At 37.3% G+C, this 16,703-nt stretch overlaps 1 protein-coding gene across 1 annotated transcript in view; it reads left to right on the top strand.

Annotated features, from left to right (window-relative positions):
- Window positions 1–6,089, top strand: part of LOC140519361 (liver carboxylesterase 1-like) — a 35,812-nt gene extending 29,723 nt beyond the window's left edge. Inside the window, exons 11-14 of the mRNA XM_072632275.1 lie at window positions 80–227; window positions 1,934–2,065; window positions 3,298–3,370; window positions 5,524–6,089. Of these exons, the coding sequence (XP_072488376.1) occupies window positions 80–227; window positions 1,934–2,065; window positions 3,298–3,370; window positions 5,524–5,680 (510 nt within the window). The 3' untranslated portion in view covers window positions 5,681–6,089. The remainder of the gene's footprint in view (window positions 1–79; window positions 228–1,933; window positions 2,066–3,297; window positions 3,371–5,523) is intronic.
- The last annotated feature ends 10,614 nt before the right edge of the window (window positions 6,090–16,703 follow it).

Genomic DNA, 16,703 nt, shown 5'->3' with positions numbered 1-16,703 from the left:
TGAAATGATAAACAAATGATAGAAATGAATGAATACGTTCTTAATCATGTTTCACTCCTTGTTTCGTTGACCATTTCAGCAAATTCCCAAAAACCTTACTTCTGTGGCAACTCAGGAGTATCTTGGAGTGACAGATGATCCTATCAAAAAGAAAAAACGTTTTCAGGGCATGCTAGGAGACTTGACATGTGGAATCCCAACTGTGATTTTGGCTCGGCATTACAGGGGTAAGTTTCTGAAGAATATGAAGGAGGAAGGTGGTGATACAGTATGGAATATACCTTCCACCATTTATTCAAGGATATTAGCTTACTCCATACCTACTAGGGGCCCTACCAAGAGACATTGCAGATGCTTGCCTACATGCATGTGAGAAACACACTTGTAGGGATCACAGCCCTTCCCAGGGAAGGTCAGGGAGTCAACCCAGGTGAGCTGATGATGCCCATTGCTTCCCTGGTTGGAAGCCCTTAGGAAAATTCACATGATAGACCCATTCTCACAGAAAGAATTCAGAAATACAGTGAGCAGAGAAAGACATTTATTATACTTCTCACAGGAATGTGGGTGTGCTGCTCACTAGGAACACATAAACATTGATACAGAAGAAGAAGAAGCTTAAATAATCATACCCTTTCCATCAGAGTCTGGATTGGTTCGGACTCCTCAGCGTTACACTATTCCTTATCTTCCCACTACATTCCCTCCTTATGTATGAGGTTAATTACCTAGGGGCAGTAATGAGGATACTTGTGGCCAGGGCATGACCCCTAGTGTCTGAGCCTTTTGTCATGTTTCAACCTTTCTAGTTCCCCCTGAAGCCAGGATGTCTTTGAAAAAGAGGATATTCAAGCTTATCACAAGCTATCATCAGTCTGGTGGCTTTACTAATTCTGAAGAACATATGTGGGATCAAAACAAGATGCAATAATATCCATTCATACAATAATAAAAGGAGTTTTAGGATATGAAAACCTAAATTCAAATCCTTGCTTGAATATTTCCACAAAGGAAATATATAGTACAAGGACGTGAAATTTATCATGGAGGATAAATTGATAAATGGTTAATAAATATTGACTACATGGTAAGCAGTTATCTCTTCTACGTCACAATATTCCCCACCAGGGTTTTGATAAATCATAGACTGACACAAAAAATTAAATGGGAATTTTTGGGGAGTTTTCCAGAATCCACAGATGACCCAGTAAAAGTTTGAAAACTCAAAAATAAGTAAATATGTATATGTATAATATTGTAAAATATTAATCCAAATTTTATAGTAACATACTATAAACACTTCATAAGAGATGTGGGAGGGAGGTCCAAAAAATTTAGCTGATTTTCTAGATCACAAGGAAGCCATACCCAAATCCCTATGGTGTAGAAGGAATAACTGTATAAGATTTTATAACTTGTAGAACTCATCTAGTTAAGACTCTCTCTTTTACAATTTGGGAAGCTGAGAGTCAAAGAGGAGGTAACATGATCTCCAAATTACACCTGTTGTATGAAAAACTAGATCAGGCTGCCTTTGTCAAGCACTGACTAGATCGCTGTGCTCAGATGACATCAAGGGGATTTCTACAGGATATAGTAGTTTGAAAAAAATGACATCAGTGCTCATAGCCTAATTTAAGGTTATGTATAATTAAGGCAGGGCTCAGGCTTTTAATTAAATACTCTGGAATAAATCACCACTTTAAAAATAGCACACTTTATTGAATGTGAGTCATTGTTCTGCAAGCAAGTCTATTGACACCTCCAGTTATATTATGTGCCCAGAACACATTTCCAGTTACTTAAAATCTCTTAATGTCCTAGAACACAAAGCCTTTTAAAAAAAAAAAAAAAAAACTTTCCCAAGGTAGTTTCCGGAATTCCATCTATAATACAATACTCTAGAATTTCCCACCAATTTCTTTCCTTTCAGATTTAGGTGCACCCACCTACCTGTATGAATTTCAGCATTGGGCAAGTATTTGGAGACATGTGATTCCAACTGGAGTCAGTGCAAATCATGGGGATGATCTCTTCTTTATGTTTGGGTCTCCATTTTTAAGAGGTAATGCATGTTTGTTTGTTGGTTAGCTTTGCAAAAATATCACCTCCTGTCCTTTTCTGTAAAATAACCTTTTGTCCTTATGTGTGTTCAACCTTTTTAAGTTACCACAGTGTCTTCCTATCCTTTATCTCATTTGGTCTTTACATATCCCTGTGAGATATAAAGCATGATTTATTATCCCCAAATTATAGATGAGATAACTGAAGGGTAGAGAGAGAATTAATTAACTTGAGTAAGGTTAGTGTTAGAACTTGAATTAGAACACAAATCTGGCTCTTCACCAAAAGTTTTCAAGCAGAGGCTAGATGACCACTTGTGAGAAAGGTAGATGGTGTTCTTGTCCCGGATGGATTAAATTAGAAGACATGTGAGGTCCCTTCTGGTTCTGAGATTCTCTGATTTTGAGCAGAATACCACAAGCATTCACGCCAATTCTTCTCCACGAGTCTGATTTCCTTTAATGACGGTCCTGCTTTGGGAGATCAAGTTAAGAGAGCAAAGAGTCTTTGTCCTTCAAAATCAAAGAATCCATCAACTCACTAGAGTTTCAATATGTGGCCATGTGGCCTTCCTTCCATTTTAGACTTTTGGCCTTTATACTTTTCTCCAGTTTTCTGTTCAAGTGTGGCAGGTTCTCATTGGCTCATGGGACTACCTAATGATTCCTAAGTATTTCCTTACTCAGAAAAAAATACCTGAGTCCATTTTTCTTTTGATTTTACTTTTGCATTGTGAGTGCCATGAATAATCTTCAGGTAAAATGTTAATACTATCATTACCTAGATTTTGAATGTCAAGATGGAATTTGATATATTAATAAAGAAGAATGAATTTGAAGTTTTAGAATTTGGGTTCAAATTCCAGTTCTGTTACTCATATGATCTTGGGAAATCCATGTAACTTATTCTTTGGCTCTGAGATTCCCAAACTGTATAGGAAAGAGGCTCATCTAGATAAGTTCTACAAACTTTAAAATCTAATATATCGTACAATCAATATCTGTCAAACCATCATTAAGGCTACAGTCCTGTCCAGGAAGAGCACATAGGAAGGGGTACTGTGCAAATGAGAAGTCCAGAAGTTTGGGAAGAGGTGAGAGCTCCCAAGAAGAAATAAGATATGAAAGCAAAGAAAGTAGAGAGTAGATAGTAGAACATAAAAAGATTAACTTTGTAGTTCTGTTTATTGACAACTTATAGTCTCATTCCAATAACTATAATTCTCATTTTCAGATGATTTCTTAGAAGAGGAGAAAGAACTTAGCAGGAAGATGATGAAATATTGGGGTAACTTTGCTAGGACTGGGTAAGATTCTTAACATACAAAAAGAAAACACTTAAAATTTTTTATTGATATCTTTTAGTTTCATATCACTATTCTTCCTAATATATCCCTCCTTCCTTTCCCTCCCAAAGAGCTTTCTCTGATAATAAAGAATCAAAACAGAGGGGAAATAACAGTTCAGCAAAGTAAACCAACTCATGAACCTAATCTGACATTAAATGATGAAATGTCTATTCAAGGTCTCCCACCTCTGCAAAATAAGGATGGGTGAAGGGTAACTTCTTATATCTTTTCTTTGAGACCAAGCTTGGGCATTACAATGTCACAGCACCTATTTTTATGAGTCATTAGTATTCTTTCCATTTACATTATTGTAGTCATTGTACATTTTTCATGCTTCTGATTTCTACATTTACATCAATTTATGTCTTCTCATGTTTCTGTATATCCATCATATTCATTATTTCTTATATTTCAAGACTCTTTCCTTACATTTATATGCCACAGCATTTTAAGTTATTCTTCAACTCATATTGCATTAGAGACTTTCCTCACCACTTCATTGTTGCTAAAAAAAAGTCTTAATATAAACATTTTTATGTATTTTGGATCTTTACTTTTTTTGTTGTTATTACCCTACTTGAGGCCAATGACTATTTTGTTCACTTTACTTGTGCATTTCTAAGTGTTTTCCAGAACGGGTGGAGCAAGCTACAGTTCCACAGATAGTACATTAGTTTACCTGTCCTTCTGCAATCACTCTAATACTGACCATTCTCTCCTTGTGTCATATTTGTCATTTTTATTTGTGTGAAGTGAATCACAGGAATTAATTTTATTTGTGTTTCTTTTATTGTAAGTGATTTACAGATCTTTCATCTGGCTGTTTATAGTTTGCAACCTCCCCTCACCTCCTCCCCTTTTTGCACACTATTCATATTCTTTGACCACTTATCTATTAGATAATAAATTTAATTTTATAAATTTGTATTAGATTCCTATGTATCAAACTTTTATCTGGGATTTTTGAGAAAGTAAATATAATTTCCATATACCTGTGATATACTCATATCATATGTGATATATACCTGTGATATATCATATCATGTATCATATGACTACAAATCACCATAAATTTAGAGCATGATGATAGAAAGTTAGGGAAATATGTTATCAAAGTCAATCATTGCAATAATACCTTTTTCTTACTTGAAGTCCTCATAAGTCTCTTACCCTATGCACTGCATCTCTGTTGGACACATTGATGAATTGCGGTCCCAGGCTGAATGCTTCCCTGCCAAGTGACTCTTGATTGCCAAGCCTAGTTCTCTCTTCAATCACTAGATAGCTCTATTGTTTTCTTCTCAGAGACATTACCAACTGAGTGACTGTTGCTCTGGATCTGATTACATCTGGAGAAAGTATACATGTGCTCCCTCGAGTGGGTCTCAAACTCTCTTTAAGCAACTCCACAACTGCTGCATTGGGTTCTATTTCTGGGCAAGTAGCCCTCCTGTTAGATTTCTTGTCCCAAAGGGAAAGCAGGGAGAAATCTCTTCCTCTCCTCAGGCAATATCATTCAAATTCTCTGTTCTTTCTTAGGGGACCACAGAGCTAGCCTCTTAACTTTGAAGAGCTCTAACAATATTTGCCCAGTAGATGATTGCTTCTTTCAATTCAATCAAAGATTGATGTTCACACTTTATAAAGGGACCACCCAGCTGTTCCCATTTTATTAACGTATTAACAAGTTGTCATCTGTGATTACATCATCTTCTTCTGGAATTGTCTGAAGTGGGGATGGAAGAAAAAGCCAACCTTCCCCTCCACAACCCATGTCAAATATTCTTACCCAAGCATTTTATGTTCTTGCGTTTATCAAACCCTGGATTACTGAGTTCATTTCCTTGTTATTCTTTCTTATCTGGTTGTTCCACTGATTTATAATTCTGTGTTTTAACCAATACAAAATAGTGTTTTATAATTATTTCTTTATTATATTATATGAAGTCTTGAAATTCTATTTAAAGGAAAAAAATTAATAATGCACAAATATTAAAAATGTATTTGCATATTTAATGAATTCCCCACTCATTCCTCCATTTTATCATGACCACCACTAATAATTAAATGGTGATCATTTTTTTAAAAAAAAATCTTTGTTGCATTTTCAGGAACCCCAACAGTGAAGGGCTGTTGATGTGGCCTCAGTATGACCAGAATGAAGAGTACCTCCAAATTAACATCACCTCCAAAATAGGCAAGAAGCTGAAGGATAAGGAAGTGGCATTTTTCACTGAGTTTTTGTCAAAGGAACCAGATGAAGAGTAGAGAGATCATATTTAGGCATTGTCTGGATAGGTTAACTGCCTGACCTTCAAAAGAAGCCTAGTGGACCTAGAAGAGAAGAATGTTTCACCTTGACATCAGTGTCTAGCTTTGGTGGCTGGGGAGTTCTCATTTTGAAAATAGAGGGGCACCATGATGTTAGGAAGAAATATAAAAACTCATACATCAACATCATGGGTATGAGGATCAGGGGCCCCATGATTTTGACACTCTGGCCCATGAGGAGTGCAGATTCTAAAATTGTCTTCTTTCTAATGAGTCTCCAAAGAATTAGCTTTCAATGGGTATGATTAGCTTGGATTGCATTAAATAAAATCTTTCTTTGCTGATTCCTGATTCTTATACCAGAGTTTTAGTCTTTCTTATTGGAATAAATCAACATTTGAAATAACCACTCTTGGATCTTGCATTTGAATTACATCACACTCTTTTTCTCTGTAACATTCTAGAAGTTTAAGGTTACAATGCAAAATATGGTATTTAGGTGTTACATCCAAGTAGTTCTATTTTCCCAGGCGAATTTGCTTCCCATTTGCTTACAATCTAACCAAAATCCCTAGAACCGATGTAGGAACTCTTATACTCTCCTGGTACCATCTGTCTATCCTACACTCTAAAACCTCTTTCCTACAGTCAGACCCACTATATCACAATCCATATTAATTTCTACAGTAGCTGTGGAATCATTTATATTCCAGATTCTTTTCTTCCTTTCTCCTCCTCTCTTTCTCCTCCTCCTTCTTTTCTTCCTCTATACTTTTTCCTCTTTTTGTTTTCTTCTTCCTTTTCCTTTAAAATTTTTTCCTACTTCTTTATTTCTCCTTTTGCATTTAATCAACATTTATTAAGAACTAGCTATTTGTAAGTTCCTACTATGCTAGGTGCTATGCATACAAACATACAAGAGAGACAACACTGTCCACAAGAAGCTTCTATTGGAATAGTATATATACTTCCAGGAAATGGTTTTCTGATCAAAGGATTGCAAGAAGAAATATAGGACAGGTAACTACCATATCCCTTTCCTGCAGCAATAGTGATATTTATTTAGTCTTATTTCAGTGCATGAGGGAGAGCGAGAAAATGTGAGGAGGGACTCTTGTGATCTACTAAATTTCAGGGCCTGGATAGGTTCCTGTGACATGGTAGCTAGCTGGTTGGAATAAGCATAGTTTGATGTCAGAAAAATACATTGCATTGAAGTGAAACAATAAATTTATTTCTTAATCCTTTTCTTTTTCATTCACCTTCTTTTTTTCCTTTCTGGTCTACTTTCTCTCCTTTTCTCTTCACTTGTTTTACCTTTCAAATATTTTCTCCTTTAACTCTGCTTTTTCAATCCTACAAAAACAGGAAATATTGGGTTACCTTTTCTGGGAATCTGTAAAAGACTCAAATCTTTCTACACAAATGGAACATTAGAAGGTTTGAAATGAGTTTAACTTGAATCCTGAATACTGTCACTTCAAAAATCCTAAAATAAGGGCTATTTGTTTGAGTTTTGAGCAAAGTCCTTAAGTGAACACATTGTGTCTTTTTTCTTCTTCTTCTTTCTGATTTTTATTTCTCTTCTGCTTACTTTTTTTTCTTTCATCTTTCCTTATGAAGTCATTTTGTTGAGACTTCTCAAATTGCCTTACCTTTTTTTGGGGGGTAGGGATTCAGAGAAAGCCATTCTGTCTGGGCTATAGTGTAGGAGGAGGAGTAAGACAATGAGGCTAAGAAGAGAGTTTGGGGCATTATTCCTACTACATCAAGATCTATGTCATGACTATCTTTGTATTTCCATTGCATTTTACATATCATCTACTTTACAACATAATATATGATATAATATATGATATGATATATGATATAATATGAGATGATGTGATAAAATATGCTATTATATGATAATAGTATAATATGTGTCTTTCCTTCCATCCTCTTTCCCACAGTTTGTGCTTTTAGTTCTCCCTTCTCTCTTCTCCACAATAGAGTTTTAATTTTTGATCACTCTCTCCCCTAGTCTTCCTTTCCTTATTTCAGTCCCTCTCCCTTTTACTGCCCTTTAAGCTTACCACTTCTTTCTTCCCTTTTAGTCTCCACTCCCCTTTCTTTCCCCTTTCCCTTCCTACTGCCTATGGAGTTAGTTAGATTTATATACTTAATTAAGTTTGTTGTTCCATCCTTGAACCAAATAACATGAGAGTACCTTTCAAACAATGCTCATCTCCCTCCCCTCCTTCCCTCTAATGTAATATAATTTTTTACTTCTTCCTGTGATGTAATTTACCATTTTCTGCTTCCTCCTTTTCACATTTGCTGTTACAATCCCTTGATATGCTTAAATTATATTTTTATCATCACAAAATTTACTTTACACCCATTTCCTCTATCTACATATATCCTTTTTATATTTCTTAATAGATATACAAAAATATTTGTAGTAGCTCTTTTTTGGTGGCCAAGAATTGGGAATTGAAGGGATGTTCATCAATTTTGGAATGGTTGAACAAATGGTGGTATATGAATGTAATGGCATACTATTGTGCTGTAAGAATTGTTGAGCTAGAAGACTTCCCTAAAACCCGTAAAGACGTATATGAATTGAGGCTTAGTGAAATAATTAGAACCAGAAGCACACTGTATACATTGTACTGTACACTGTACAGTAACAGCCATCTTGTATTATGACTGACTTTGATAGACTTAGCTTTTCTCAGCAATGCAAAGATCTAAGACAACTCCAAAAGACTCATGATGGAAAATGTTATCCACGTGCAGAGAAATTATTTTGGAACTTGAATGCAGACAGAAGCATACCATTTACTTTCCTTTTTGTTTTGTTTTGTTTCGTCTTTCTCATGGTTCCTCTCATCAGTTCTAATTCTTCTTTACATCACGACTAATGTGAAATTATGTTTAATATGAGTGTATAAGTAGAGTCTATATCACATTGTGTGCTGTCTTGGAAAGGCAGCAGAAGAGGAAGGGGAAGAAAATTTAGCACTCAAAAACCTATGTAAGTGAATGTTGAAAATTAAAAATGGAGGGCGGAGCCAAGATGGCTGAGTAGAAAGACGCACATACACATAGCTCCGAACCCACAACCCACAGAACAGCTAGAGGGGAGTAACTCATGGCGAATTCTGCACCCAGAGGCCATGGAATATTGGAGCGAGGGAGATTTCTGTTGCGCAGAGACCTGCAAACTTCTTGCGGGGGTCCTTCGCGCTGTGGACTGGGCTCCAGGACTGGGAGCAGAGGGCAGCCCTGCAGCGGCTGCAACACCGTGAGGAAAAGATCCGAGCGGGCTATGGAGACTGGATCTCCAGCGGCCACGTGGGTCCCTCCACCCACAGAGGGACCTGCAAACCTCTCGCAAAAGGTCTGTCACGCTGCAGACGTGGAGCCCAGTCCAGACCTGCGGCAGTCGGGGCTCCAAGAGGTACAGATCCGAGCAGGCTTCAGGGACGGGATATCCAGCGGCGGCACAAGCCCCCCCACCCACAGGTGATGAGAGACGGTGAGAGAGTCTCTTTGGCGGGTGAGAGGGGAGTGGGGTGTCCCCATGGCTCTGGCCCCCCCGGGAGATAGAAGCTGAGAGGTGGCTGCAGACAGGGGCTCCCCAAGCGGGCGGGAGCCTGGATCCATTGTGGAAGGTCTGTGCATAAACCCCCCCCCCAAGGGAATGGTGCCTGAGAGGCAGCCCTGCCCCGACCTGACCATCTGAACTTAATTCTCACACTTAATAGCAGCCCTGCCTCCACCAAAAGCCCTAAGGAAGGAAGCAGCATTTGAATCTCAGTCCCCAAACGCTGGCTGGGAGGATCAGGAGGCGAGGTGGGTGTGAGGAGAATATTCAGAGGTCAAACCACTGGCTGGGGAGAATGCCCAGAAAAGGGAAAAGAAATAAAACTATTGAAGGGTACTTTCTCAGAGAAAAGACACTTCCTCCTTTCCTTTCTGAAGAGGAAGAACAATGCTTACCATCAGGCAAAGACAGAGAAATCAAGGATTCTGTGCCCCAGCCCACCCAATGGGCTCAAGCCATGGAAGAGCTCAAAAAGAGTTTTGAAAATCAAGTTAGAGAGGTGGAGGAAAAACTGGGAAGAGAAATGAGAGGGATGAAAGAGAAGCATGAAAAACAGATCAGCTCCCTGCTAAAGGAGAACCAAAAAAATGTTGAAGAAATTAACACCTTGAAAACTAGCCTAACTCAATTGGCGAAAGAGGTTCAAAAAGCCAATGAGGAGAAGAATGCTTTCAAAAGCAGAATTAGCCAAATGGAAAAGGAGATTCAAAAGCTCACTGAAGAAAATATATCTTTCAAAACTGGAATGGTACAGATGGACGATAAGGACTTTATGAGAAAGACAGATATCACAGAACATAGCGAGAAGATTCGAAAAATGGAAGATAATGTGAAATATCTTATTGGAAAAACAACTGACCTGGAAAATAGAATCAGGAGAGACAATGTAAAAATTCTGGGACTACCTGAAAACCATGATCAAAAGAAGAGCCTAGACATCATCTTCCATGAAATTATGAAGGAAAACTGCCCTGAGATTCTAGAACCAGAGGGCAAAATAAATATTCAAGGAATCCACAGAACACTGCCTGAAAGAGATCCAAAAAGAGAAACTCCTAGGAACATTGTGGCCAAATTCCAGAATTCCCAGGTGAAAGAGAAAATATTGCAAGCAGCTAGAAAGAAACAATTCAAGTATTGTGGAAATACAATCAGGATAACACAAGATCTAGCACCCTCTACATTAAGGGATCGAAGGGAATGGAATAGGATATTCCAGAAGTCAAAGGAACTAGGACTAAAACCAAGAATCACCTACCCAGCAAAACTGAGTATAATACTTCAGGAGAAAAAATGGTCTTTCAATGAAATAGAGGATTTTCAAATTTTCTTGATGAAAAGACCAGATCTGAAAAGAAAATTTGACTTTCAAACACAAGAATGAAGAGAACCATGAAAAGGTGAACAGCAAAGAGAAGTCATAAGGGACTTACTAAAGTTGAACTGTTTACATTGCTACATGGAAAGACAATATTTGTAACTCTTGAAACATTTCAGTATCTGGGTACTGGGTGGGAGTACATACACACACATGCACACAAGCACACATACATAGAGACAGAGTGCACAGAGTGATTTGAAGAGGATGGGATCATATCTTAAAAAAAAATGAAATCAAGCAGTGAGAGAGAAATATTGGGAGGAGAAAGGGAGAAGTTGAATGGGGCAAATTATCTCTCATAAAAGTGGCAAGAAAAAGACTTATTAGTGGAGGGATAAAGAGGGGAGGCAAGAGAAAAACATGAGGTCTACTCTTATCACATTCCACGAAAGGAAAGAATAAAATGCACACTCATTTTGATAGGAAAACCTATCTCATAATACAGGAAAGTGGGGGACAGGGGCACAAGCAGGATGGGGGGGAGGGTGGAGGGGAGGGCATGGGGAGGAGAATGCAATCCGAGGCCGACACTCATGGGGAGGGAAAGGATCTTAAGAGAATAGAAGTAATGGGGGACAGGATAGGATGGAGGGAAATATAGTTAGTCCCATACAACACAACTAGTATGGAAATCATTTGCAAAATTACACAGATTTGGCCTATATTGAATTGCTTGTCTTCCAAGGGGAAGGGGTGGAGAGGGAGGGAGCTAAAGAAGTTGGAACTCAAAGTGTTAGGATCAAATGTAATGTTCTTACCACTGGGAAATAAGAAATACAGGTTAAGGGGTTAAGAAAGCTGTCTGGCCCTACAGGACAAAAGAGAAGATGGAGACAAGGGCAGGGAGGGAGGATAGAGCAGAGAGCAGATTGGTCACAGGGGCAACTAGAATGCTTGGGTTTGGGAGGGGGGAGGGGATAAAAGAGGAGAAAATTTGTAACCCAAAATTTTGTGAAAATAAATGTTAAAAGTTAAATTAAAAAAAAAGAAAATTAAAAATGAATTAATTATATTTAAAAAATAAAAGTCTCTTATTTTTATAAATTTGAATCAATTTACTGTATATTCTAGGGAGGAAACCTTTATCAGATAATCTTGTTACAATCCCCCACAGAATTTCTTGTTTCTCTTCCAATTTTACTAGCATTGCTTCTGTGAATGCAAAATATTTTACATTTTAATAACATGAAAAAATGTTTCTTTTGCCTCCTATGAACCTCTCTATTTCTTGTTCAGTTTGATGATCTCTGTTTGCCAAATCTAATGACGTTTTCTCAATCCTCATCATTCTTGATTTCTCTTTAGCCTTTGACATTGTTGATCACCGTGTTTTCCTTGATATTCTGTTCTAAGTTTTCATGACACTGCTTTCTCCTGGTTCTACTTATTGGACTGGTTCTTAGTCTCTTTTGCTGAGTTTTCATCTAGGTCATCCCTGCTCACAGTGGATGACTCCAAAGGCTCCATCCTATGCTCTTCTTTTATTTCCTATTTTTCCTGGTGATCTCATTATTTCTACTGATCCAATTGCCATTTCTAGGCCAGTTTTCTCAGATCCAACTCTGAGTTATCCTGTTCTTGCCTCTCTCTTGACTTACGTTGTCACATGTCCATTTGCTTATTGGGCAGCTCCAATAGGCCGGACCATAGACATCTTAAAATCAGTACGTCCAAAACTGAACTCATTAAATTTCCCCAAGACCTCCTCTATCCCTAACTTTCCATTCTCCCAGTCACCTAAACTCAAAACCTCAGTGTTATCTTCAACTCCTCATTCTCACTCACATTCTCCATATCTGATCAGTTACCAAGTTCAGTTTTTTCTACCTTCACAGTATCCCTCTGATGTGCTCTTTTCTCAGTTCTGACACTGCTACTATCCTGCTATGGATCTTCATCACCTCATCTCTGGATTATTGCAATGACCTTCTGTTTGCTCTACATTCCTCAAATGTCTCCCCACTCCATTTGACTTTCCATTCAGCTGCCAAATTGATCCTATTGAAGCAAAGTTATGACCACATCACTCTCTTACTCAGTAAACTCAAGTAACTCTCTATCACCTCAAGGATCAAATATAAAACCATTTCTTTGGAATTCTACACACTCAATAAGCTTCCCCCACCCCACTTTCTTGTTTTCTTATATCTTCCTTCCCTCCACCCTCTGGCCCATACACTGTGCAAACCAGTAATATTGCGCTCCTTTATTTTCCTTGTATAAGACACTCTATTTTAAAACTCCAAGAATTTTCAGTGTTGGTTCTCCATGCTCTCCCTCTCTATCTCCTCCAATAACTGCCTTCAACTCCCAACTAAAATAACATCATCTGAAAAAAAGCCTTGCCAGATTACCTTAATGCTTATATCATTCCTTTGTTGATTATCTGAAATTTATTATATTTATATATATAGTATATATATGTATATATATAAACACATATATATATGTGTCTATATATACATATATAGACACATATATATATATATATATATATACGTCTTTTATTTCTATGTAGCTGCTTATGTAGCTGCTTTATTTCTATGTAGCTGTTGTCTCCCCCACTAAACTATGGATTGCTTGATAGCAAAGATGGGGTTTTTGCCTTTCTTTGCCCCTCTGACACTTAACACAGGTTTGACACATTGCAGAAGCTTAGTGAGTGCTTATTGATGCAACTAAATTGTTGACTAAATGACTTTACACACATGTGTGTGTTTGTATGCATGTGTACATATGTGTGTGTGTGTGTACATATACACACACAAGCATGCACACATATACATACAAGTATGTTTACATATCTATATAGAGATATATGGCATAGTGGATAACATTTTTTGTGTGCAAGAAACCTGGATTCAGATCATTCCTTTAACTCTAACTAAGTGACCGTAGGTAAGTTGTCAATTTATCTAAATGAGATAGAGAGATAAACTGCTTTTATATTGGTCGAGTCAGAACTCAAATCTAGCACTGCTATCTCAAAAGATAGCTACTAGCCCAAAGATCTTCCTATCAGATTTTACTACCTCAGTATTCCTTGTCCCTTCCATTTATTTGAGGGAAATACAGAAAAGAATTTTAGAAGAATATACTTGAAATAAGAAGTTTACAAAAGTGGAGTTAACTACCTCAGGACCTTCACTGAAGCTCTTCCAACAGTGCTGGATGACTTTTTTCCAGCTGAGTTGTAAGGACGATTCCATTTAGTGGCATGCATTAGGCTAGAATATATGCTAGCTAGCATCCCTCACAAATCAGAAATGAAAGGAAGTAACAAGGATATGTGAGAATAATGGTAAAAGTATAATCTCGACATATTTTTATCTAAGCAAATAGACTGTGATTCACTGATTTGCTTTGCTGTTGTTGTTCTTGCATTATTTCAGTGATGACTTATCCTTTGTGACCATATTTGAGGTTTCCTTGGCAAAATCTGGAACTTCAGGCCCAGTGTTCTCTCCATTCCACCATTTAGTTGCTTCAGATACTGCAAAAGGTGATTGAATGGCATTACATTTTCTTTAAAAGATTAATTCATTAAGGTATCCATTGATTGATTCAATTAAACTATAATCATTTATTAAAAGCTTTTTATGAACCAAGAACTGTATTAAGTTCTGTGGATATAAATACAAAAGCATAACAGAACTTGGGTTCAAGAAGTTTACAATGTAGCCTGATTAAGTAATATGTATTTTTACAGGTATACAGAAAAATAGATATAAGATAAGTTGGAAGAAATGTACTAGTAACTAGGGAGAACAGGAAAGCCTTCATGAAGAAAGACACAGTTGATTTTAGCCATAAAGAAAACTAGGGATTCTGAGACCGAGGTTAGGAAAGAAAGCATTGTGGGCATGAAAGGGTACAAGTTCCAAGACATGGAGACAGAATGATATGTATGAGGAATAGTAAGAATGACAATGTCTTGTTGCACTGGGTGTTTTACACTTTTGGTATTTATTACATAATGATTGATAGAATGATTCAGTTACCATTACCTATAGGATCAAATATAAATACTTTGACTTAACATATAAAGCCTTTTGAAATCTGGCCCCAATCTAATTTTGGGGCATTATAGTATACTAATCCCCTCCACACATTCTATAGTATTGCCAAATTCATATGTGATCCTAGACATAATAACTATTTAATCATTTTTTCAATCATTAAAGTATATTTTAAACACCAAATTGTACAAAAACTATGTTAGCTTCTAGGAGCGATAGTGGACAAAAATGACCTTCACCTGTTCTCTATGAGCTTTAGTTTAGTAGGGAAAAATTACAAGAAACACATAGGAGGGAACTTCAGTAACTTTCTAGTTCAACTCATTACTGAAAAAAGAATACCTTCTACAACATCTCCAATAACTGGTCAAGATTAGTAGAAGAAGAAAAATAGGTCAGGGTGGCAGAGCAAAGGGGATAAAGAAAACATAGGGACACATCTGAGCTGTCCCAAAGTTACCTCCAAATACTTTCAAAATAATACCTCAAAAGACATTCTGGAGAAGGAGAACCCACAAAAGGACAGGGTAAAACAATCTTCCAGCCCAACACAACTTACAAGGTCATCAGGGAGGGTCTGTTGTACTGGGGTGAGATTGGAACGCAGTCCAGTGTAGGCATCAGAGTGGGCCCCAGCAAAGCAGAGGCTGTGGCTCCCTCCAGAGCTCTCAGCTTACAGATGGTAGGGACTTGGGCAACTGGTCAGTGGTACCTTTGTTTACACTCAGGAAAGGACTCTGTTGCACTGACCATACTCTGATCCAGGTCACAGTACTTGGGACCTTGCAGTCTCAAGGTGAGGAGTTATACTAGCACATCAGTGCTTGTAGCTGTAGGGCAAGTGGGATGCTGGTCACAGTACCAAGGTAAAAAAAAAAAAAAGAATGCTTGTGATTACCCACAGACCAGAGCACAGGCCAGAAGAGTAGTAAACACATCTTCTTGGATCATACCATCTTGGCAGGACTGAAAATTTACAGAACCCTAGGACTAGATCTGAAAACAGCTGCACAAAACCCTGAAGCTTGAGAGGGTGTACCCTTCACCCAAATAGCAGAAAACCACTTTAGCATAGAATTAAAAGTCTAGAAATAGGTTGGGAAAATGAGCAAACAGAAACATTCTGACTATAGGAAATGAATATGGGGATAAGGAAGATCAAAATTCACACTCAGAAAAAGACAGCACAATCAAAACTCCCACCTTCAAAGTTTCAAAGAAAAATATGAATCAGTTTCAGGCCATGGAAAAGCTAAAAAAGAATTTTTAAAAATAAGAAATAGGGGTAGAGGAAAAATTGGTAAGAGAAATGAGAATGTTGCAAGAAAATCATGAATAACAAGTCAACAGCTTGGTAAAAGAGGCATAAACAAAATATTTAGGAAAATAACAACTTAAAAACAATCTAGGCCAAATGGTAAAAGACATACAACAATACAATGACTAGAAGAATATCTTGAAAAGCAGGCCAAATGGAAAAATATGTATTAAAATTTACTCAAGAAAGCAACTCCTTGAAAAGATATAATTGGACAAATGAAAAAAGAGGTACAAAAATTCAATGAAGAAAAAAAGTTCTGAAAAGTAGAACTGATCAAATGGAAAAAGGGGCATAAAACCTCACTGAGGAAAACAATTCCATTAAAATTGGAAATGGGTAAGTGGAAGTTAATGACTGTATGAGACATCAAAACACAAAAAACAAAATCAAAGGAATGAAAAACTAGATGAGAAAGTGAAATAGCTCATTAGAAAAAATCCTGCCCTGGAAAATAAACCCAGGAAAGAATTTAAAACTATTGGATGACCTTAAAGTCATGAACAAAAAAGAACCTAGACATCCTCTTTCAAGAAATTATCAAGGAAAATTGCCATGATATTCTAGAATCAAAGGGTAAAACAGAAATTTAAAAGAATCCACTAATCACCTCCTGAAAGAGATCACAAAATGAAAACATCTAGAAACATTATGTCCAAATTCCAGAACTCCCAGGTCAAGGAGAAAATATTGCAAAGAAAGAAGTCAAA

Source organism: Notamacropus eugenii, chromosome 1 (assembly GCF_028372415.1).
Source record: "Notamacropus eugenii isolate mMacEug1 chromosome 1, mMacEug1.pri_v2, whole genome shotgun sequence".
NCBI lineage: Eukaryota > Metazoa > Chordata > Mammalia > Diprotodontia > Macropodidae > Notamacropus > Notamacropus eugenii.
Note: the sequence above shows the minus strand (reverse complement) of the source record. Positions and strands in the feature narration are given on the sequence as shown.